The 24,710-nt window shown below is 38.7% G+C and overlaps 1 protein-coding gene and 1 long non-coding RNA gene across 2 annotated transcripts; both read right to left on the reverse strand.

The window, feature by feature from the left end:
• Positions 1–509: 509 nt before the first annotated feature.
• On the reverse strand, positions 510–7,546 carry LRATD2 (LRAT domain containing 2). The gene is made up of 2 exons (XM_051971085.1): positions 6,518–7,546; positions 510–5,883 (listed from the first exon to the last, which is right to left on the reverse strand). Exon 2 carries the CDS (start codon positions 5,877–5,879, stop codon positions 4,932–4,934), a length of 948 nt encoding a protein of 315 aa, XP_051827045.1. The 5' UTR covers positions 5,880–5,883; positions 6,518–7,546; the 3' UTR covers positions 510–4,931.
• Positions 7,547–8,927: 1,381 nt separating this feature from the next.
• Positions 8,928–24,247, reverse strand: LOC127544450 (uncharacterized). The gene is made up of 3 exons (XR_007949447.1): positions 23,922–24,247; positions 23,095–23,165; positions 8,928–10,318 (listed from the first exon to the last, which is right to left on the reverse strand). It is a non-coding gene; the product is annotated as an uncharacterized LOC127544450 (long non-coding RNA).
• Positions 24,248–24,710: the final 463 nt, after the last annotated feature.

Raw genomic sequence — 24,710 nt, forward strand, 5'->3', positions numbered from 1 at the left:
TGCACATCTGTTCCTTTATCAATTGCTGGCACACAAACCCCGAGTGGTGCCAACAAATGCCATGTGATCTTGTTCACTGATTTCCTGTCTGTAATTAAATTATTTGTAGCTTTCTCTCTGGTTCTCTGCCTGAAACTGTGAGATGCACTCCCCATCAAGTAAAGCCAAGGCTCCCCCCCTTCACTCCCTCAAGGTGAGACTGGTTACTGTACTCTATGTGAAAACTCTCCATCACCCTGAGCTAAGGTTTTAAATAAGCTAGTCTAGGTCCCACCAAATTTCAAAGAGATGTATTGATTCCAAAAACCAATGTGGCTTGACAGTTTATGACACTGGAAAGTTTTCTGTGAAAACAAATTACCTAAATGAACAAGGATTTAACCAATTCCTCATAGAATGCATAATATAGAATTTACATCACTGAAGAGTGGAAGAGGGAAGAGATTCAACTTCCTTCTCCAGATTGAGCAAAGCAAGTCGAAACACATTAGAAGAATACAAACTTGAAGTTACCTTTTTAATAAGTTTATTGACCCATATAAATCCTTCAAAAAGGACCTAACAATTTAAAAAATAAATTACAGCAAAGAAAGAGTTGAAAAAATTTCAAATCTTTATTTTGACTATGCTCTGCCCTTCATTTTGAAGGAAATGATACAATCTGAAATCTGAACTTCCTTCTCAAGAAGTGGTATAAGAACAATGACAGAAAACAGCCTTCAGTGAAAACAAAAAATTCATGTAATTCATGAAAAAAAAAAAAAAAAAACGTGATGCTTATCCTATTAGAGTATGAAATTCTCTGAAGGGTTACAGTATTAAATAAAAAACTTCAAGTAAATTTAGTGAAACACAAGGTTCACTGTAATGGAAAGTCATATAAACCACTCAAGTTTAAAATTACCCTGATTTTTTATTTAAACAAACAAAAAAGGTGTGGCTTTCAAAACCCAAATCTATTCATCAGTAATTATAATCACACTGAAGTTGACTCCAATTTGTAAAAAGTGGCTGGTTAGACAAACACACAACAGTGACAGTTCTAAACACAGTGAATTCCTTTTTAAAAAAAAAAGTTAGAAAACAAGCTGTTAACATGTATTTAATTCTCCATATCTTATTTGTTGTATAAAAGTAAAGTTCTGCTTTCAAAAATATCTGTTCCCCCCAGGGCTGCTATAAGAGCTGGTGCTGAAAATAGCCAAAAGCACCCAATGAGCAAAAATTCAACTACACAAATGTCTTTCTTAAAGACTAAAAAACTTGCACATTTAGGTTCAGAATGAAGTGTGATCCCCAGGATGTAACTTTGCTACCTGAGTCCCCAAAAGTAATTTCAGTTAAACATAGGTGATACTAACAGGAAAAAAAAAAGTTACCTTGGCTACAAGAGTTATAAAGCTGATGTCTGGGGTTCCTGCAAAGCTCATTCTTCATAAGTGGTCTCAATAAAATATTTCCTCAGGTAAGAAAAATATAAATTTGACTCTGACTTCATGTTCCAGAAGGGCATCTTCCCTTTCTTCCAACTCAAGCTTCCAAAGAACCCCTAGAATCAAACCTATTTTTCCTTCAAAGAGCATCCACAATTCACAGTACAAAATATTTCTAAAGGGCTTTTTAATCCCTTATAAAGGAACAAAAAAATATGCTTATATATATATTTAGAATTTTAAAGTGCCAGGTGAAACCATTGCTATGAGGCTTAAATAAAAATTTATTTGTATCCACAACGCTGCCACCTGGAGGAAAGTTAATCTGTTAGCTGATTTGCTTCTCTCTTGAACCAAGCAGGAAAAAGAGAGGAGGTATGCAACGGCAAAACCATATTGAAGGTTTTTAAAATGGAAAGGAAAAAAATCCCATTGGAAATTTTCCTCTACATATTGTAGTTAATACAATACCTAGTATTCTTTTTATGAATGATCGTGTTAATCTGGGAAAGGCTTGTAGGTTAGATCTTTTTCTTTTCTGTTGGAATAACCAATGAGCTCAATTTTCCTCCCAATCAATCTCTGATTTTTCAGAAAGCCATTCATAATGTATGTTCTGTTGATGTCGATTTTCCTTGCACAATGACTTTTTTTTTTTTTTCAATGTTTCTTCATCTTAATTCCCAACAGTTGTAGTCAGCTCCGAATATCACAGTAGGCCTTACTGAGCTTTCCAGTTAAGGTTGGGGGAAGGCTATCAGCAAAACTTGACAGAAAATGTCCTCCAGCTTCTTGCCCATTGGTCACTGTTCATTAGCCACTTCCCGCTGGAGTGTGGGCAGAAGTAAGGAAAGGAGCTGAAACTCAAATCTCTCAATTCTGCTGCTTGTTAACATGTCTTGGAAGGGAACTGAGACTATTGGCTAAAATTAGGTCTCTGGCTCTTTTTGTAATTTTGCTTATCCATGTTTAGCATGCCCCACCTCATAATGTGCAAGATTGATTCTGGGTACAAGAAGCTGTGATAGGAAGAAGAGGGAGGGAGAAGGAAGTAACTGACTCTGGACTTGGACTCTGCCTTCAAAAATGAAGTTTCCAATGTAACAATGCTGAATTTTATGTCCTTTCTTCCTAAAAGAGACACCTTTGATCTTGACAGGCAAAGACAAGGGTGGTCAGTTACAAAGTGACAAAAGAAGGGCTATTGTGTGACTTGAGGTACATGCTGTTTAAGTTAGAGAATAAATTCTTAAAATCACTACATTTCTGAGTTTTCAGGGCCTTTAGAAAGCATATAATCTATGCCTTTTGACTAAAGAAGAAAAAAAACTGAGGTGTTGGGAAATAAAGTGACTTGCCTTAAGGTCACACTGAATGCAATGGCTTAAGAACACTTTCTTTCCCTTAAGCATCTGTTAAGGGTCCTGGACATTTAAAACTACAATTTTAACATCAGGATATTTAATTACAAATACATTTAAACAAATAATAAATGTTAAGATTTAAACTTTGTGCAAATTATAAGCCAGGCTGTGACTAAGATAAATATGGATACTAAAAGGTTACTATCTTTTCTCTGCCCAAACTATCAAATATGATGTTACTCCAAATTCAGAAGAAAACAGCTTCCTGTACCCTTAAATAATTTTATAGTAAATCAGATGATCGCTATGAGTGCTTGAGCACTATAGATTCACTACAGTCCCTTCTCAGTAAAGACAACAAACTGAACCCAATCCTTTGTGGCAATATTCTCCAGAGCAGCATTAGCAATGCCAATACTTCTGAGATAGGCTAGCTGCATCCTAAAATTAAGTGTACAAATCATTTTGGGACAGTACAAGCTTTTCAATTGGCAGTTTGTGAAATGGGGGAAAAAAGCTTCATAGTGAACTGAGCAGTAGTTCATTAGCAAATATAAGAAATAGTTGTTCCATCTATTGTCTGCTTGCCACAGATGCTGGGCTAAACCCATAAACAACTCCATTTGCTCCTTAAGAGATCTGTAACAGTATTTCTCTATTTCTGCTTAACTACTCACATGGTAGCTTCTCTGGAGAAAAAGAAGCAGAAACAGGGAAATTGATTATGGAAGAACTTGTTTTCTTCAGCAGTGAGGCGACCACTGCATGCCAGGGAGAAGGAAATTCAACACTAATTTAATTATATTAAGTGTTGATTTCAAAACAAAAGCATTTTACTATGGAAATAAAGCTAAAGTCAAGTAGATTTTCACTAGCTTAGTGCATGGGAAGTAGCCAGAAAGGAGTCATTCACAGATACAACAATTAATAAAAAAATAATCATGAAAAAATAACGAGGTGGTGGTGCAAACTAACCTCACTAGATATGAAGAAGAGAGGGAAGAGAAGCAATCCTGACTGATTAGTTAGCAATGCTGCTTTGGTAATCGATAGTGAGGTGGGTAGCACCCAGGTCTCTCTCTCCCATCCCCTCTGTTCAGCAAAGGAACAGAGCTGAGCAAGTTTAATTAGATCAGTAGCACAAAGGACCATTCCCTCTGCCTCCTGGCTTCTTTTAGTAACAAATAGCTCAGCTCTAGTGCGTGCAGCAACACCCAGAGAAACAAAGCCCAACCTTAATTGAATCCTTCCCCAAGCCTGCCCCTGACAATGATTTACTTGTAACCTGGGAGGAAGGAGGAGCCCGGAGAGAGAACAGGAAGAGGGACATCTAAGAGCCCCGCTCCCAGCATCCAACTACTTGTGGTAACAGCTCATTGAAAGGGGGAGGGGGAAAGGATTGAAGAGAGGCGGGGATAGTCTTTGTCTCTTTTCCTGCAGTTTACAAGATCATTTGTTACACTTATTATAGCACAAATAGGTGTGGGTCTGCAGCAAACAGATTTACCCACAGCTTACCCACCCTGCCTGACTCCCCAGGAATCCCAAGAAATGAATCACTGCGCCTTCCCCCAATCCACATACAGCGCTATGGGGGGGGAGTGGGGGTGGGGAAAGAAATCTGCAGCTCTCCGTGCCTGTCTCCCCCAGATCCCCAGCAAATTCCCACTTAGCCTTTGTCCTAGGAAACGGCAGGATCGTGCTCAGAGCCAGAAAGGTGAAGGGGAGAAGAATGCCTCAGAATGCCTCTAATCAGGAGCCTTAACTTTCCTTCTACTCCGAGTGCTAGAAGAATGGGTCTACTCCAGAACACCACCATATAATCTACCTCCTCAACCTTTAACAAACTAATTCCTGAAGTAGATAGGAAGGAAGGGGAGAGGGCAAGTGAGGAAGGGAAATCTCACCTTCCTTCCAGCCCTCCCTCCAAAATGCACAAAGGACTCTCTTGACTAGACCTTAGACTCCTACTACTTTCTAAGTTTCTGGGTTTTAACAAGCACTTACTGTGCCCTAACCTCCTATGACCAAGGTCCCCTTTCCAAAAGGACTAGAAACCCCGAAGGGGGCCAGGAGAGAAAGGAAAGGGAGGCAGGCAGCGATGAACAGCTCGATTTCCCAGCTGCAATCCACATCAGTGTGCCGCCTGCGAGTGGTGCTGTGAGGGAGGAGTCGGTGGCAAACGGGGGAGTTCAACATGCTCGCTGGTAGTCCGGGCGGGCTCCCCATCCCCTTCCTCGGGGTCCACAGGGTGCAGGTGGGTGGCTAGTTCTTGTAGCACAGCAGCGCGCCCAATCTGATCATTTCGTCGTTTCTCCATGATTAAGTCCTCTAAGCTCTGAAACTCCAGCGTGTGGCTGCGCTGGGCAGAAAGCTGGATCTGGAGGCGGTAGGGCTGCTTGCCGATCCGCAGCTCCCCGCCAATCTTAAACTCCCGCTTGCCATAGCGGCACCAGGCGGCGAAGCTCTCCGAGTTGCGCCAGCTCAGCTCCCGCTCCTTGGCGCCAACCTGCGCCAGCGCGTTGCGCACCACCGTGCTGGGGCTGAGGGGCTTGTAGCGGTACAGCTCGTTCACCACTCTGCCCCTACGGCCCTGGCTGGCGTCCGTCAGGAAGCTGTTGCTCACCTCCAATCGGTGCAAATGCACCACCTGGAAGTCACCTACGTACACTGCCCAGTGTGGGTACTGGGCCTGGGAAACAAACTCCACCAAGTCCCCTGGCTTGCACTTGTTCAGCAGATTCTCCGGGGTGTAAGTGCTTAGCGCAGCTGACCCCGAGGAGAAGCTCTTTTGATAAATGCATTCGTCCCGGTAGTACACGGAACACTCCACCTCGTAAAGGCGGGGATCATAAGGCTGTTGTGGAGCTGGCAGCGGTGCCTGCAGCTGTTCCTCGGGAAGATCCTGTAAATCCCCTGCGTCTTGCCCGGGCCCCTGCTGCTGCTCCATCTCTTCGTCGTCATTGGAAAATATGTAAGAAACTCCAATTCGGGGACCATCATCCCGGTCCAAACCCGTGGGATCGGCTGTGGGAACTTCCTTGTAACTTAGATGGGTCAGTTTCTCCACCTGGTTGCCCATCACGCTGAAAAATAGACACGCAGGGGAAAGTAAGGTTGGGGGTGGGGTAAGGAAGAAAATGAAACCATTATTTCGGAGACTGAAACCACTTGGAAGAAGGTATAGTGCAGGGGAAGGTCCTATAGGGAGGGATGAAGAAGACAGGGACAAAATTGTGATTTTTTTCCCCCCACCGTGAGGATTGTATTTGCAGTTATTTTAAAAGAGAAGAAAAGAGGGGAATTACAAGCCTAGAGCATAGCTTTTCTCCCCACCTGTAGGGTAGCCATGAGAACCCGCAACTCCACCTCTAAGGTGGCAGCAGTCTCCCCTATACTAGCCCCTGGTGCCTCAACTCAGGCCCCGACCGCTGGTGCCCTCACTACCTGCCATCGCACCACCGAAAGACACCGTAAAGGGGGAGAGGGCAATCACAGAGAGAAGAAAAAAAGTTTTCGCCCACCTCCCGATACTCCTCGACTTTCCCAGCTGAGCCCACCTCCAAAAGCTGGAAAAGCACCATTCCCTTCAATCTTGGGAGCTGGAAAATGGAGAGTAGAGGCCGCCCAGGTGAGCTACGAATCTCACCTGCTGAACTTCCTTCTCCTTCCCTCCGCCGGCCCCTCCCCCGCCCACTCGGATTACCTGCGGAAACTTACCCGGTTAGGCGGAGGGGGGTGGGGGAAAGTAAGGGGCCGAAGGGAAGCAGCCCCCGCCACAATCCGAGACTTCTAAAGCAAGTTTCTCGGAGTCAGAACTGCAGTCTCTCTCCCGGCGCCGATCGCGGGGATGGGCAAGGGAGAGCAAAGCATGTCTTCACCCCGCGGCTAGCGTAGATCACCTACGGACTTGGGTAGCGGTGATATTTTCACCTATCACCTCCCTTTCCTTCTTCTCTCCTCTTCCTTCTAAACGCCCTCCACCCCCAGCCGTGGTGGATGAGGGGATGGAAAGAGACCGGCTCAAGGTGCAGAAGAAAGGCAGCAGCAGCAGCAGTACTAGCTCCAAGCGGGCTGAGCGAGCAACAAGCACCGAAGCTAGGGAGAGAAGAGATTGTAGATCCGGCTTCGGCCTCCCCCCGGTGAGAGCGCAGCCTCTAGCATTTAAAGAGACAGCGCCTCTCTCGGTCTCCCCAGCCTTAGCCTCTCCCACATTGCGCATAACTCCCTGGATGCCCTTCCCCCCAGTCCCAGGAAGCCTGGGGCGCCCGGACTCTTCCTCGCTTCCACGCCCCCGCCTGGACCCAGGTTTACTTCAACTTGGTAAATAATAAACCGCTGGCTGCCACTTTCTGCCCGGGCGCACGTGGGCAGCCTCAAGTTGTGTAATACATTCCTTGTTATTCTTGTCTTGGTTCGGCCACGGAACGAAAGGGCTGGGCTGTTTCTCGTCCGTTTCCTTTCTGTCTGTAGCTTTAAGGCGAAGTTGGGAGGCAGCTGCCACCTGCCCGAGTAGAAATAGTTTTGCATCGGGCTCCTCGCCCCCATCCTTCCCTGGACTGAGAAGGCCCGAGCGCGAAGGTGTTTTTTTTAGTTTTGTGGGGGATTTCCCCCCCAGGAAGTTTATTTACGTGGATTTATTTTAGGTGTAGTTTAGGTCACTTCCAGTAAACGACTATAAGCACTTAAGGGGATTATTGCTTATCCCACCGGAGAGGAGCGGCTGCCCGCCACTTGGTGTTTGTTTACAACTGGCGCAGATCTAAGACCAGCCTGGGCGCAGGGTCTGGGGCTGGGTTTGGGGAGAAAGTGGGGAGGGGGTGACATTGCATTGTAAAGCAAAGAAAGAAGAACAATTAGTCCTGGCCTGCCCACCCATCAACCGCTCTGAACGTATTTGTGTCCCCCTTGTGGTTGGTACAAAGTTAATTTCAGCAGGTGATTATAAAGCTTTCTCTTTTCCGAGAGTCCTCTATAGATGGAGATAGCAAACCTGTAGAGTTGGACTTTTTCTTTTTTGGGGGGATGGTGGTGGAGGGGGAGCTAGAGGGCAAAAAAATGCCTAATTGTTTTTCAATGAGAAATAAATTAGCCGTCGTCCTGATGGGGTTATTTTCTTCCTATTAACTTATTGAAAGTAGAAAAGAAGGTATTTATTGCCTATTAACCTCCCACCAGTAGACTAGACCTGTTTTTCTTCCCTTGATTGTACTTCTTTGTAATTCATACGACCAAACTTGTAGAAATCCCAAAGGCTATCAAGAATGGAGAGGTTTAGGAAGGAGGGAGAGAATTAGTATTATTATTCCCAGTTTCCAGATGGCGAAAATGAGGCCCCAAAGGGTGTGTTCCTAATGAGTTAGGTGTATAACTGGGAATACTACCAAAAACTTTACCCTATTTTCCACAGCCTTGTGACTAGATTATTACATATTGTATGCTAATTACACCTGGATGGAAAGGCACTCTTAACACTACAGAGGGCCATCAAAAACAAACAAACAAACAAACCCAAATCTATGTATGTATTCTGTAATCTGTAGAATCACGATTGGGGGGTTGAGGTACTGCTGTGTGTAAGTGTGTTTTGTTTTGTTTTTTCTAAACCCTCAAAGGGATATCAGTTTTAAATGTAATTCAAACAAAAAAAGGACAAAGGCTTCTGTGCACTTTGAGATTAAATTTCTTTGCTTTGGACTACAAAATGTAGGCCACGGGATACCAGGTTTCTATAGTAGCTTTTGATTATACAGGTCATAAGCTTTGGGGCTGCCTAAGTACACATCTAGATATAAATGTAGACTTGAAATCAATTTGACACTTGCTAACTGTTATTTCCCCCTTCTATTCACTCACCCATACAGGAGAATAATAATTTGAACTGTCTAGATCATAAGAATTTTGCGAGATACTAATTTTGTAAACCATACAGCCTATAAGAAGTATGAATTATTATTAATTATTATAGTTATCTTGCTTTTGCCCATTTGTTAACATCTTTCTTTAAAAGGCCAGCAGATTAAAAAGTGAAATCAGTAGCCTTGGTGTGCGAGTTTGGTGGGATAAGAAATTTATCATTGGTAATTGAAATATATAGATTTATTGACATATCTATTTGGGGGTGGGGGTTGTCTTATCTCTGTTTCTGTAATGCCGAAGAAACTGAGCAAGACAGAGATTAAAGACCAATTCAATAGTTTATTAAATGGAGAAAAATACTGGGACCAATGGATCCATGTTTGATTCTAGGGCTAGACGAGACTATCATCTCAAAGAGTCTAGCCCCAAATATCAGGACAGCAAGCTTTTTATAGAATAACAAGAATAATGACATAGTGGAGGTACCTAGGTGGGGATAACATAATGGAGGGAGGTTACTGATATTCTAATGACATCTAAAATGGATAAAGTTTTATCTTGTCAAACATTAAGAAGGAATATCTATACAACCTTTATCTCAAACATTAAGAGGGAAAGGTTATAACCTAACTAAATAGGACAATTGGAGAAACTGGGTCACAACATTAAAAGGGAACTTTGGCATAACATTTCTGAAGGCTTTTTATGACTCAAATACTTAAATCAACCACTTTCCTTTTGGTCCTGAGCATTTAAGTTTCTCCCATGAGATTATATTTAATCAAGCTCATGCTTACATACACCTAGTATTACTCTCAAGTTTATTTGTGTCAGTTCAAACATTTCTTAAGTGCCTCTGTTAAATCAAGCACTCTGATGAAGATTGGTTGATACAAAGATAAAACAGAATTTCACTGCTGTGGCAGCATTTACACATTATATTGGAAGTTTTATGTCTTTATAAAGTTATAAGTTTCTCAGAGAAGGGATCACAGCACCAGAGTCAAGATGGAAAAAGTACTGAAGTGAGACTTAATTTGTGTCTATGGTTTCATGTGTCTCTACTTCTACTTTACTCACCTTCCTGTTCATGCTTTCTCATAATTTTTTCTTAGTGAACCTACTCAAAGTTCTTGGAGACTTTCAATAACTGAATGAAATGAAAAACTTCATATCCTGGCCCTTTCTTGTTTTTCTGGGATGTAGATTGACATGTCCAGGAACAATTGCAGAATTAATTTGATCATTGCTTTAGAATTAGTCCAGGGGAGAAATAGAGAATTTTGTGAAAGATTATAAAGGAGGTAGCAGAAGAGGGAATAAAATAGTGAAGTAAAGCATGATCAGGGAATTTCTGAAATAGTATAGTTTTTGAATCATCATAGGATAATGGATTTAAAGTTAAAAAGTACTTCATTTTACTTTGACAAAAGTCATACAATTTACAGATGTGCAAACTGAGATACATAGACTTATCCAAAGTCACACAGCATGTATTTATTCATCTGGGATTTGAACTGAGATCTTCAGACTCCAAATTCAGTTCTCTTCTCACTGTGCTATATTTTGTATAATTTACCTTCCCATTGAATTTAGTGGATATAGTTTTGGTCTTAGATATCTGGCCAGTGTGACAGCGCATGAAATAAGAGATGCAATTTCCTAGGAATAAAACAAAACAAAAAATGTTACACTTGAGTTTAAGCAAGAAGCTCCACAGTATGGTTCTATCTTTCCTTAATTAAGTCCTCAATTTTAGGGCCTTTTTTCTGAGATATCTTCAGTTTTATTTGCACATAATTGTTTGCATGTTCTCTTCTCCTTTACACTGTGAGTTCCTTGAGAATAGGATTTATTTTTGTTTTGCCTTTTTTGGTATCCCCAGTTTTTAGCCTAGTTGTCTATTGGCATTAAATAAATGCTTCTTGACTTTCTAGCTTTTCTTTATTACTGCCCTCCAAGCAGAAAACATTTAAGCCAATCTAGACTATTGTGTTCTGTAAACATTCTTTGTCATTTTCTTTCATTGTTGTGTTCAAGCTGTTTCTCATATTTGAAATGCCTTGCTGACTTTCATACGACTCAGACTCTTGGATCCCTACCTACTTTTTATAGTCCAACTTAAATATCACCTTTTCTGTGAAGTATTCCTTGATTCTCTTTGTTAGTAGCAATCTTCCTCAATGTTTTTTGTATATAGTGTTTCACCTCACTAAGATATTTGTTTTATATTGTATATTATAATGTGTGTGTGTGTGTATTTGTATCTTCTTCCCCCTTCTAGGTTTCAATAATTTAACTATGTATCTCTCAGAATATCCTATAGTGTTCTACATATATTGTTGTATATGAAAAAAAATTACTAAATTCAATATTATGTGTCTACTCTATGTAAGACACTGTACTAAGTATCATGGAAAAATAACAAATAGTTCTTTAATTGAATTGAGTTTTTTGTTTTTGTTTTTGTTTTTTTTTTTCTGAGGCAACTGGGGACTTGCCCAAGATCACACAGCTAGGAAGTGTTATGGGCCTGAAATCCGATTTGAACTCAGGTTCTTGTGACTTCAGGGCTAGTGCTCTATCCACTTACCCACCTAGCTGCCCCAATTGAATTGAGTTAAAGGGGAAAAGAGGAGTGATGTAGGTGAAGAAAAGTAGGTCATATACAAATATACAAAAATAACAAAACTAGCATGTGATTTATAATGGACCAGACCTGTGTTTTTTTGTTTTTGTTTTGTTTGTTTGTTTCCTTTTTGAAATTTTCTTGAAGGAGCTTTAGCCAAAGGAAAGAACTTTGAGGTCTCTGACTTAGGCATGGGGACAACTTGTATGGACACAGATCAATGGATATACATATGAATAGAAATAGAAAATCAACTGAACTCATATAGGATAAAGACAACATAATTGAATAATAATAGTTCACATAATCTAGCAGTTTCAGTGAATTGGAAAGGAAATATTAATTAGTAAAGAGAAGGGATAGCCCCAAACAAACAAAAACCACTAATGTGATCTTAGGCTGCCTTGATAGAAGCAAAGTATCCAGTTGGTGGGAGGTGATTGTCTAGCTGTGTTCCAGGCTTGTCAGACTTTATCTGGAGTATTGTGTTCAGTTCTGGGTGGAATATTTTAAGAGATACATTGAGAAACTGTAGATCATTCAGAGAAGAGTGACCTGGTAGAGAGAACTTGAAACCACATCTTATATGTAAGGATTGAAGGAACTAGAGATATGAGCTTGCTGAAGGTCAGTCTTAAAAGAGACATGCTACTTGTCTTCAAATAGTCTAAGGGGCATTCACAGGGAAGATAAATAAAATTTGTTCCACTTTGCCACAGAATGCAATCTAGTGCAATTGAAAACATTTAGTAAGCATTTATGTTCCAGGCATTAGGTGAGGTGATGAAGATATAAAGACAAAATAAAAAGTAGTTTATACTCTTAAAGAACTTACATTCTACAGGAAAATGCATGTGAACAGATAACTATGAGTAGAAGGCAGAACTAAAATCAGTGGATGGAAGTTATAGGGAGGCAGATTTCAACTGAGAAAACATATAAAAAAGCCCAAAGAAACAACTTTGACTTTGATAGTCATGAACTGTCCCTAAAAACATTAATAATCAGTGAGTCAGTAAGCATTTATTATGTACTTACTGTTTGTCAGCATTTAGCAGTGCTAGGTATACAAGGAAAGGCAAAAATGTTATTGACCATCAGGGAACTTCCTTTTTAAAGGAAAAAACAATATGTAAATATCTAGTTAAATATGACGTATATACCGTGTTTAGTCTAACATATAGGGCAAGCGCTCACAGGACGGTCAGAAAAAATGATACAAAGACATTCTCAAGGTCTTAAGAATTTAGAATTGATTGCCTGACATAGGAGATACTGGCACAGGACCACCCAGCATGCTATTCCCTCATCAGAGAAGATGCTGTGCTCTAGGAGTAAAGCAGAATTGAATTAGCTCAAAAGAAATGTGAAATGTGCAAAGTTAGAGAATCCTTCCCAGGCATTCATATGGACTATTTGTGCCTAAGCTGTGGTAAGGCATTTGGATCCCGTCTTGGTTTAATCATAGATACAGTCATACATATTGCAACTTAATTCTAATATAGCGATGTTATTTTGGTTCTCTTTGAGAACAAAAGACAACAACTAACCAGTATACCATGATATATAAGAGTCAATGAAAGTAATCAGTGAGGCAAAAACACTGCTTTGGGAGGGTGGGAGAAATACCTTCTGTAGTTGATATTTGAACTAATTCTTGAAAAAAGCTAGTAAAACTAGGGAGACAGCCATTAAACAAGTGATTAAGTGGAGTGAAGTAAAGTGTTACTGGGTTTTATTTTTTGTTTTTTGTTGGTTCTTTCAGACTGGGTCTCCTTTCTTATGAAGCCTAGGAGTTCAGTAACTACTCAGTCACCAGTCCCACTGCTGATCAGTAGTGAAGCTCTGATGTTTCATTTTTGATCTGGACTTGTTTGCCCTTCCTTAAGCAATTGGTCCTCTTCTCTACCTCCTCTTTCCCTGGAGTTTGTTTTATTAGTACCAGGCTTAGTGAGGAAAATACTAATAGGGTTTAGCATACTGCAGCTCAGAACTTTTGAGCTTAAATGATCCACCAATCTCAGCTTCTCTAGAAGCAGGGATCATAGGTGTAATAATGTATAACCAAGGAGAGTGAAATATAAGCCAAAAGTTAGGAAGGTGTTGAATTATGAGACATTTAAATGTCAACCATGGGACTAGATATTCGATACTAAAGGTAATAGGAAACAACTGAAGCTCATTGAATGGAAGTATGATATAATTAGACCAATACTTTAGAAAAATCACCTTAGCTGATTAACAGAGGATGGATTGGACTAGAAAGAGATTTGAAACAGGAAAGCTGTTTGCACTAATTCAGGTGGGAGGTGATGAAGGTCTGAACTAAATGGTAACTGTGAGTAGAGAGAAGATGTAGCATATGAGAGATGTTGTAAAGGTAAAAAATAATAAGATTTGGCAATGTGGGATGAGTAAGAGTGGTGAATTAATGACAGTAAGGTTGAGAACCTTGGTGATGGGTAGAATGATGACTGTCGTGTTGTTCAGTCATTTTAGTCCTGATTCTGCATGATTTTTGGCAAATCATTTGGATTTTTTTGGGTAAAGATGTTAGTCATTTGCTATTTTCTTCTTTAGCTTATTTCACAGATGAAGACCTGAGATAAACAGAATTAAGTGCCTTGCCCAGAGTCACACAGCTAGTAAATGTCTGAGATCTGATTTTGAATTCATATCTTTCTGACTCTAGGCCTGGCACTCTGTCCAATTCACCATCTAATTGCCCTAAGGAAGATGATGGCAACCTTTGCAAATGGCAAAGTTGGAAAGAGGGAAACATACTGGACATACTGAGTTTGAGCTGCTTCAAACATTCATTTTGAAATGTCCAATAGCAGTTGATGATACGTGATTAGAGTCTAGGATGCAGACTAGAATTTGATATGAAAATCTGAGAATTACTTGCATAAAAATAATAACTGAATCCATAGGAATTGAGGATATCACCAAATAAGATACTATAAAAAGAAAGCCTGGAGGGGGACATATAGTTAAGTGATCATGATGTAGATAAAGATCCACCAAAGGAATATGGTCAGATAGAAGGAGAATATAGAGAAAATAGTGTTTTAAAACAAAACAAAACCAAACATAAACTAAAGAAGAGAGAGTATACAAGTAGAAAAAAATTAATAGTATCAGGTACTGCAAAGAAGTAAATGATGAGAACTGAAATTTGACAATTTTTACAATGATTTTCTGATCATTTTTAACTTTGGAGGAGGCAGTTTCAGTTGGTTATTGGTATAGGAAGCCAAGTTATAGAGGATTTAGAATCCAAGAAAAGGAGAGGAAATGGAATGATGAATGTAGATGGCTTCCTCAGGAATTCAAGTCATAAAGGGAGAAGGAATACAGACTGTAGCTGTTGAGATTGGAATAGAAGGGAAGGATCAAGTGAAAGTTTTTGTTTGTTTTAAAATTGTAAGATACGATTCTGTAGGTAATAGAGAAAGAGACAATAGATGTAGAAAGACTGCAGATAAAACAGAAAATGTGGAAAACCACTTGTTGAAGTTGTTGAACAAAGTATCTTTCATTGCTGAACACAGTGCCTGAAGCATAGTAGGTCCTTGATAAACATTTGTGGAACAAATATGTTCCTGGTTCAGGTATGAGTTGCATTGGTGATCTCTCAAACTCTGAAATGATATGACATATATATTTCTTCGTATCACCCTATAATAGACCACCGATAAAAACAAATTGCTAAATTGAATTTCATTTCAATTGTCCACACTCCCTTCAAACCTTCACACTTCAGTCAGGAATGATTGAGAATTGGTTGTATTTAACTGACATAGCAATGGAACTTACCGTGGACCTGTGATAACGATCTGAGTTTAGAATTGCTGGCTCTAAGAATGTACTGAGCTGCGACACAGGACAGAATTACCAGTTCACCTCTCCTAGGTAACTGCTTGTTCTCATTGTAGAGCCTTAGGCATAGTGCATTAGAAATCTAAATGAATTTGTTAGAAAACCAGTTATTAAGTGCCTCCCCTGACTTTCCCGAAGCAAAGAAAATTTGCTCATCCCTAAGTGCACTTAGGGTAGTATAGGGAAGGGCTGTTACCCTAGGGAGATAGGAACTGATAGTAAAGTTTTGGGTGATTTAGCTGAATGACAAAGCATAAAATTATTATGATTTGAGAATTTTTTGAGGAAAAAAAGCCAAGCAGCACCAGCAGTATTTTTGTAACATTCAGATAGCAGACATCATAGGATCATTGAGTCAGAACTAAAAACAAAACAAAACAAAAACTTGAGAGGCCATTTTGGCCCCCAAATTTACAATAAGGAACCTGAAACCTAGAGATCCTAAGTGATTTGTCCAACATCACATAGGGAGTATCAGAGAGTGTATGTGAACCCAGATCCACTAACTCTATAGCCAAGGCTCTTTCCATTAAGCCACAGCTACAAAAAAGTAGATATGAGTTCCAGCTCAGCCACTCACTTGCTACCTGACCCTGAGCAAGCCCCTTCTGTTCTTTGACATTTAGATCCCTTATCCTAGGAGATCAAAATTCTTTTGTTCAGATTATACTATTGTTCTTTGCTCCAAGGAACCCCTGTGTTCTATGAGATGCCTCTGTCCTCCATGGGAATCCCAAGGATTATTCATTACAGATATAAGGTCTGAAGAATTCTTAACACACTTAGGCAAAATGGACCTGGTTTTTGAGAACTAATAGACTAGAATTTTATGGAATCAAACTCAATTAGAAACAGATTCCTGCCAGTTACATACTGACTTAAAAAAATCACAAGTAAATATCATCTATGTAGTTTGCATTTTTGTTTGTTAAACATTTCCCTGTTACATTATAATCTGGTCACTTGGCTGGAGAGAATTTGATACTAATGCTCTAGATCAGTAGTTCTCAAAGTGTGATCCAAGGAGTCACTGAAACCCTTTCAGAGGGCCTACAAAATTCAAAATTAGTTTTTATTTATAATGTGATAAATATTTATAAATATGATGCACATAAACACAAACTTTTTGTATAGATCCTCAATGTAGAATAAAGATACTGAGAACAAGTTTGAGAGCACCGATATAGATGATTCCCCAGGTACTTTTCAGCATTCTCTTTTCATATGATGGTATCTTTGTTGTGTCCTCACTGGATCACAGAAAGAATTCTATAGTTTACTAAAAGAAATCCAAATGTCCTTGGCAGAAAAAAAAAGTTCCCTACTCCTACCTTAGAGTATGGCAAGGAATTGGAGGAAATTCTTTCATAATTGATCTTTCCTTCCTTGTGCAAAGTATTGATTTAACAAAAAAATCTTCTAAAGGTGGAGATTTTTATAAAATAATCAACTTTATATGAAACCCTCAAATTTGGATTTGGAAGGAAAAGGAAAAATAGAGTAGCCTTTTGATGAAAGGATTTAGATATTTTATATGAAAGAGGACAGAAGCCGAAGGCCACAAAATAGCCATTGCCTTATTTTTTTTTTTTCTTGCTACATTTACTTTTTCCTGGAACTGATGAATGAATTGGTCAGTATTAGACCCTACCTGTTAGAACTCAACTGATTGTAGGCAAAAAGGAAGCCTTGTCACCCCAGGAGTCAGACTTTGGGGGTTATAGCTCAGGGAATTGAAAATCAGCTCTATGTACATGAAATCCCACAGCTACATTGTCTGGGTTTTAGGAAGCTTATATTCTTTTTCCTGGAAGAGCACTCATTAGTTTTAAAGGAACTATAGCCTCTCCCTTTCCTTACAGCCTGCTGTTTCACATGGCACCCAACATTGTGTTGTTCATGTTGAACCAGAATTTGATTTGTGTACAAGAATATGAGCATAATACTGGTCTCCTGCAGTAGTCATGAAAGATGCATTTCAGCGGACTAATTCAGGGGAACATCAGATTTAAAATACTTCTATGTACCTAAGTATTGAGTCTTATAAAAAAAAAAAAATTCAAGCTTGAGAGTTTCATATAAAGTTGATATTTTATAAAAATCTCCATCTTTAGAAGCAATTAAAAAAAAAAAAAAAAGCAATACCTTGCATAAGGAAGGAAAGAAAGCTTAAGTAGCTGGTAATATTTTCCCCCAATCCTTCACCATACTCTAAGGCAAGAATGGGGAACTTTTTTTCTGTCAAAAGTCGTTTGGATATTTATAAACATCATTTTCTCTAAGGCCATACACAATTACCAACTTATAGAACTCAAGCAGTGGGAGGTTGTTGTACTTAACTTTCAGCTCATCATCTCCTGAGATTGCCTTATGAAGTGATTTCACAGGCCTTATTCGGCCTGGGAGCTAGAAATTTCCAACCTTGGTCTAAAGGAATAAATATAGTAGCTTCAGTTGTAGGAGTAAGGAGTGAAGAGTATATCTCTTATTTGGCCAATTTTTGAGGTGCTTGAACTGTAAGCATTAAATGGTAGCTCACCCAATATTTGGAAAATAGTTTTCTCCTTTACTGGACCTACCCAGTTCTTTTCAAAATCTATTTCAATTTAGGATTCAGTTGTAAATCTATAGCTCTGGTGGAAACTAAACATAAGTCAGTAGCCAAAACAAAGGAATGCAGTCTTAAACTCCCTTCAAAGCATTGTAGCCAGATTGAGCAAGGGGAAAATTCTCTTGAACAGTGGACTTTGAGCCAGAAAACCTGGGGCAGACAGCAATTTGTAGTGAATAGAGCTGGCATCTAAACAAGAAAACCCGGGTTCTAGTTCTTTAAATTGCAGAGCAGATGCCAACCTCTTTTGGTAGAGGGTGTTTATGCAGTGAGATGCCAGAACAGATCAAAGGATCGTAACTTTTTTTAGTATGAGTATGAACCAACTCCTTTGTCAGTCTGGTGAAATTTATACATTCTTCTGTGGTTTATTTTCCACATTCATAATGGAAAGAAATACTATATTTCAGTTAGAGGTTAGTAAATATAAAGATATTTTCCCCCCCATCCAAATTCATTGCCCCCAGTATAAAATTCCTGAACTTCAAGCTGCTGAAAAAAAGAGGGGGAAAGGTAGGCAAGTACTTCCTTATACCTCTTCTTTGGAACCAGATTTGGTCATTATAATTTTATAGCTTCTCTTTCCTTTTCCCTTTCCTTTTCTCACTTCTCCTCTTGTCTTTCCTGTATTTTATCTTTCTCGTTTTCATACATCATTCACTTTGTTTCATTGTTTAGTTTTTCATATTTGTTGATATTATTGAATATACTGTTTGTTTTTTTCTTCTGCTTAGTTTACATGCATCAATTCATGTAAGTATTCTCCAGCTTCTCTTTATTCATTACAGTCTTTGTTGTTGTTGTTTATTGTGTTTATTGTGCAATGTCTAGTGATATTGCATTGTGTATGTAAGTAGCACAACTTGTTTGGCCATTATCCAATGGAGAGGCATTAATTTTATTTCCTGTTTTTTGCTACTGCAAAAAGTGTTGCTATAACTAAATGAAGAAGAGGGGGAAGGGAGAAAGAAGAATCCTTGGTTTAGGTGATCCTAAAATTTCAGATTCTATGATAATAAGGTATAGCATGGCATTAAATAAATAAATTAAAGTGCTGGGGAAAGAAGAACTACTAAATATATCTTGAATGAGACTATAAGATTTAAAAAAATAGAGGAAATTAACTAGTTTTAAATATTAATTTATAACAATGCAAATTTCTCCAGTCTTTAGGATATTTAGTGACATGCCAGTGGAAGAGAAAACAGATCTTAGTTCAGTGACATATTTCCCTTCAGGTATTTAAATGCAGTAGTGTGGCTTTAGTAAGAACTCATTTGAAATCCCATGGAGATATTGTATTTTATCTTGCAACAGGATCTTGGAACCCATTGATTTAATATGAGAATATGTGAAGAATCTGAGAACTTCCTCCACCAGAAATAGTTGATAGATCCCAGCTTTCATGGATTTAGAAAAAAATCCTAGGGAGTGGCCTGAGACCCATAGATTTTAAGTGACTCAGAATGTAAGCTCCTTTCAAATAGTGCCTTTTTCTGATTTGTATCTTTAGTGTCTAGCTTAATGCTTGGTACATTGGGGTCATTAATAAATCATTGCTGTCTGATTGATTTAAAGAGGATCCCATGGCTAAATGGTTCCCAAAGAATCCAGTTCTTCCTAAATCCAAGCCCAGCCCTTATTTGATTATACCAGCTCCCTCTAAGATGTATGTATATACACATAATTTATTTTATTTTTTAAAATTTATTTTAGGCAAATTCCTATCAGTACAGGACATACTCTTCTTAAAGAGAGGGACTCTGAACTTATGTCTTCCTGGTTATTCATTCTGCCAAGTCTGTCTGCCTGTCTATATTTGTCTTACTCTATCTCTACATATACACACATATATGTATATCTGTACATGTGTATCATTGCATATATACATGCTGCTTCTTTACATGTGTATTACATACACACATACACAGTACATAAATATGGCTGTAGCAATATATACATATGCATCTATATGTTGTATATATGCAGTGTATACATACATATACATAACCATGTATATGCACATTCATTCATATACCACATATATCCCTATGCATATATATATGTGTTTGTATAAGTAATTTAAAACTTTTATTATAAGATATCTTCTTTGCAACTTAGAGACTTCTTTAGAACACTGAGAAGCAGTATTACAAACAGAGAGGTGGTCTTGGCAAGATCATCAGACTTCAAGACTAGAATTCAAGTTCTGCCTCTGATATTTTTGGCTGTGTTACACTAAGCAAGTCACTTACCCTGTTAGTGCTATTGGAAAGCAGTATCAAAGTTGGGCCAGTAACTAGTTCAAGTGTGATCAGAACCAGATAAAAATGCAGTTGGGAAATATTTAACAAAATGAATATAACAACTGTAATGGGCTGAGGCTTGAGTTGATGCACTGAGGTCCCAAGCACATGAGGCTAAATAGTAATTGGACCATACTCTATTAATATATAAGCTTGGATAAAGAATGGTCCCTGCCCACTCTTTGTGCAAGTTCTGATGTGTTGTATAGGAAATGACGATTTTGGTGGTGGAGGCAGGGTAGTGAAAAAGGAAGGGGAAGAGAGCTCAGATCTCTCCCGCTCTCTCTGCTAACTGGCTTCCTGTAGCAGCTGCCCATATTGCTATCGCAATCCTTCTTGCCCATATTGCTATCACAATCTTTTTTCACCTCTTCACTTCAATAAAGACTGAAGATTTTTCCCTTAACCTGAGTTCCTGACTCCGGCTGATTTTAAATACGCGATCATTACAAACAACCTAGATAAATACAACATAGGCAAAGTTAATTTGTGATTTCCTACAAGTTAGCAAGATACTCCCAGGGATCCATTTCTATTGAAGCTTGATACCCCTGCATAGGGAACTCTCTAGTACTATATATTGTTGACCTGATGACGATTTGCATTGGTAGAGAATGTGTTTGTGTGTGTGTGTGTTTAAATGCCAAATATACCATGGCTCTGCCAATACCATTCCCATCCTTATGACCTTTTATTCATATATTCATATGCATCTTCCCACTTATTCAGTTATAGATTATAAACCTTAAGATTCCAAGCTGAAAAGGACCTTAGGTGTCATAGAGTCTAATCCCCTTGTTTTAAATAAGAAAACTTGGATTGTGAGGTGAGTAAAAGGTATCATTAAAATTTTATTAACTGGGATATACCTGAATAAGGAAGTTGTCTAACTTGATTACTTAACTGAATGTTAAGTAAAATTCATTTTTTCTTTCAACTCTTACCATTGAAAATCTTTCCTGCCTTAGTAGGCAGGACACAGGAAATATAGACTCATATGATATTAGAGCTGAAACATACTAGTCCGAGCACTTTCAGATAGCTGAAAGAACTGAAGTGATTTCTTCAAGATTAGAGAAAGCAGTACTGATATTTGAATTTAGATCATCTGACTCCAGATAAAGTTTTTTATTTATTTTTTTCTTCTGTACCATATACCTCTTAGAATCTCTGCTTTTATTGTCTATGAAGATCACTTAAGATATTATATAATTGCCGATCAGATTGGGCAATATCAACAAATATCTGATATAACTCACTTTTTATATAGTATTTTAAAGTTTATGCAGATTATTTCTTCATAAAAATCCTTTAAAGTGGATGTATGGCTTTGACCAAGTCAGATAACCTGGCTGAACCTTAGCGTTTGTTTTGTTTTATTTTGTTTTGTTTTTCCATCTGTGTAATGAAGGAGTTGGACTAAATGACTTAATAACTTTTACCTCTAAAATCACATTTACTTATTTGCAGAGCAGAATGGAAAAATGCTAATCAGTTTCCATGGATTCAATGATCCTCTCTATGTAGATGATTCTTAAATCTTTTTATCCAGCCCTAATCTCTTTTCTGACCTTCAGATTCTGTCTCCAGCTGCTTATTTGACACCTCAAAATGGATGTCCCATATACATCTTAAGTCAGTATATTCAAAGCTGACCCTGTTATCTTTCTTCCCAAATTCTTTGACTTTTGAAGGCACTAATATCTTCACAGTCACCCTGCTTTATAATCTAGGTATCATTTCTTTCTTACTCCCCATATCCAATGTATCACCAAGTCTTTCCTATATCTCATATAAAACTCTTCACCAAGAGAATATTGTAATAATAGCTAGCTGGTTGGTCCCTTTTTTCCCTCTTTAGTCCATCCTCCATTCAACTGTCAAAATGATTTTCCTAAAGTGTAGGTCTAGTGCACTCTCTTATTTATTAAACTCCATTGGCTCCCCAATGCTTTCAGGATCAAATATAAATATTTAGCTTGCAAAGCCCTTTATAATTTGACCTCTTCCTACTTTTGCAATTTTTTTTTTTTTTTTTTTTGCATTTTACTCCCCTACACATACTCTAGGATCTCCTGACACTGACTTCCTTGCTATTTCTCAAACAGATACTCCATCATAACAACCTGTGCCATTTCCCTATCTAACTCTAATACCTGGAATGTTCTCTCCCCTTATCTCCACCTCCTGGCTTCCCTGGCTTCTTTCCAATCTCTGCTAAAATCCCATCTTCTGCAAACAGCCTTTTCCTTCTTGCTGGTTTTCCTTGATGGTCTTCCTTCTGAAGTTGTTTTCATTTTATTCTGTATATATCTTGTTTGTACATTATCATCATCATCATCATCATAGCTATTTGTATATAACACTTTAAAGTGATATGCAAATCACTTTACAAATATTATCTCATTTGATTCTCATAACACCTGGGAGGTGACAGTGGGAAGTAGATGCTATTATTATTCCCATTTTCAGTTGAGGAAATTAAGGCAGAGTTTACAAGACTTGCCCAGGGTTACCTAGCTAGTAAATGTATGAGGTCAGATTTGAACTTGTACCTTCCCAACTCCAGGTTCAGCACTGCATGATCCAGCCACCTCTATTCATAAATAATTGTCTCCCCCATTAAACTATAAGCTCTTTGTAAAGGGGGACTGTTTGTTTGTTTGTTTGTTTGGCCTTTCTTTATATCTCAGTGCATTGCACAGTACCTGGCACATAGTAGGAGCTGAATAAATGCATCTTAACTTCACTGACTTGAAATCAGGAGGTCTGGGTTTAAATCTCCACTTTGGCATGAATTCCCTGAACAAGTCACTCTTTGAGCCCCAGTGTTTCCTCATCATTATCCTTATAGATAATGACTCTGGAAATCCTATTTACCGCAGAAGGCTGTTTTCAGAAAAAAGATCTTTATAAACCATTTTAGAGTGCCACATGAGTGCCAAATAATATTCAATTGATCTGCTTTTTTATCCCTAAAAATGGAACAGGAAAAAATTTGGATACTTACATTTCCTAGTTTTATATTAACTAATTGTATGACTTTGGACAAGTCACTTATTGCTCCAGGAGTCATTTCCCCTATATAAAAAAATGAACAAGAACATTTTTAATCTTGTTTCTGACATTTTATGATTTTAAATCTAATTGAGTGAAGCTTTTAGTTTTTCTTTCAGCCTATAACAAGACACAACTAAATTTCTTTCTAAATTCAGACTTCTTGGGCAACTAAGCCCAAACAGAAATGCAAAAGAAAAGAACACTATAATAGACTGATGATAGGCTTATTGCCTGCTTTTCAATAAGGTCTGTGCCTACTTTCCTCTTGGCCTTTTCTTATTTCTTTTGGGGCCTAGGCAACATCAAATGCAACAACAACAAATACAGTGCAATAGCAACATGGCAAACACTTATTAAGTGCCCACTATGTTTGGAATCAATCAACAAGCAGTTATTGTTTACTGTGTGCCAGACATTGAGCTGAGTATTGGAGCTGGAAACAAAAAATTGATCTTGTCTCTTCCCTGAGCGAGCTTATATAGGTGTGGTAAGGGGGAGGAGGAAGCCGGACAACCCTTCCACAGAAATTGGGACCACTGTTTCCTTTAAATGGATGATTTATGTGTTAGAGGTAGCCGCTTTCCCCAGAGGGCCCCTAAGTCTTTTTGGCTTCAGAATGCACCGAGGCCATTTATGCTTTAGAGTGGAAGGAGGTAGCAGTGTCTGTGAATAGGTAGTAAGTACAGCTTTCTAAAAAGGTGAGTTTTGCAAAGAACCCCACGGGTTAAGAGCCTGGACCTTCCAGGTTAATGGGGGAAAGCATTTTCAGAGACTTACTGGAGGTCTGGCAAATGAAATGAGCTTCTTCCCCCTCAGTGGTCAGCAATTAGGCAGGAAACAAGGAAAGAGAAGCTGTGGCTTGTGGAATTTATGGCGGCAGCGATGAAATTGATTGGCCCCTGCTCTCTTTCATTGTCTGGGGAATGTTTCCTAGGGTGAAATTAACAGCCAGCAAACTGGAATCCTGCAAATGGAGACTAGCAAAAGACTCGGGAGTGGCTAGAGATTTACAGATTGGAGTACTGCTTCCCTCCCCAAATAACCCCTCCCCCCCAACACCGATTCTCTCTGTCTCTTTCTCCTCTCTGTGTCTGTCTCTTTCTGTCTCTTCCCACCCCAGCCCACCCCCCTCTCTCTGTCTCTTTGAAATGGATTTATAACTAGGGCTAGATCATTTTCTCTTGTGCTGATTTTGGAGTAAACAAATTACTTTCTGTGATGTAAGCCTATATCTGGGGAAGTTGGAAAAGATTTCCTGCCCAGTGACTAAGTATATTCAGGTTTTTTTTTTTTTTTCCCGCTTGGAGGTTTAAGGTAGATATCACTGCTGAAGTTGTATCTAGTCTGGAGGAGTCCACCTCTACTTTACCATGAGGAAATCTTTCTTCCTATGAAATTAAGAAAGCAAAGTGACCAAGAGAATTGTATTCTGTATTAGAAAAATAAGGAGGAGTGGGCTTAATTTATTTTTTAATTGACCAAAATCTATTTTTCTCTTCCTCCCATCTCCTTTCCCATTGGGGAAAAATGGATTATTTATTTATTCAACAGTAATTTAGGAAACAT

The sequence above is a fragment of the Antechinus flavipes genome, chromosome 1 (genome assembly GCF_016432865.1).
Source record: "Antechinus flavipes isolate AdamAnt ecotype Samford, QLD, Australia chromosome 1, AdamAnt_v2, whole genome shotgun sequence".
Taxonomy (NCBI): domain Eukaryota; kingdom Metazoa; phylum Chordata; class Mammalia; order Dasyuromorphia; family Dasyuridae; genus Antechinus; species Antechinus flavipes.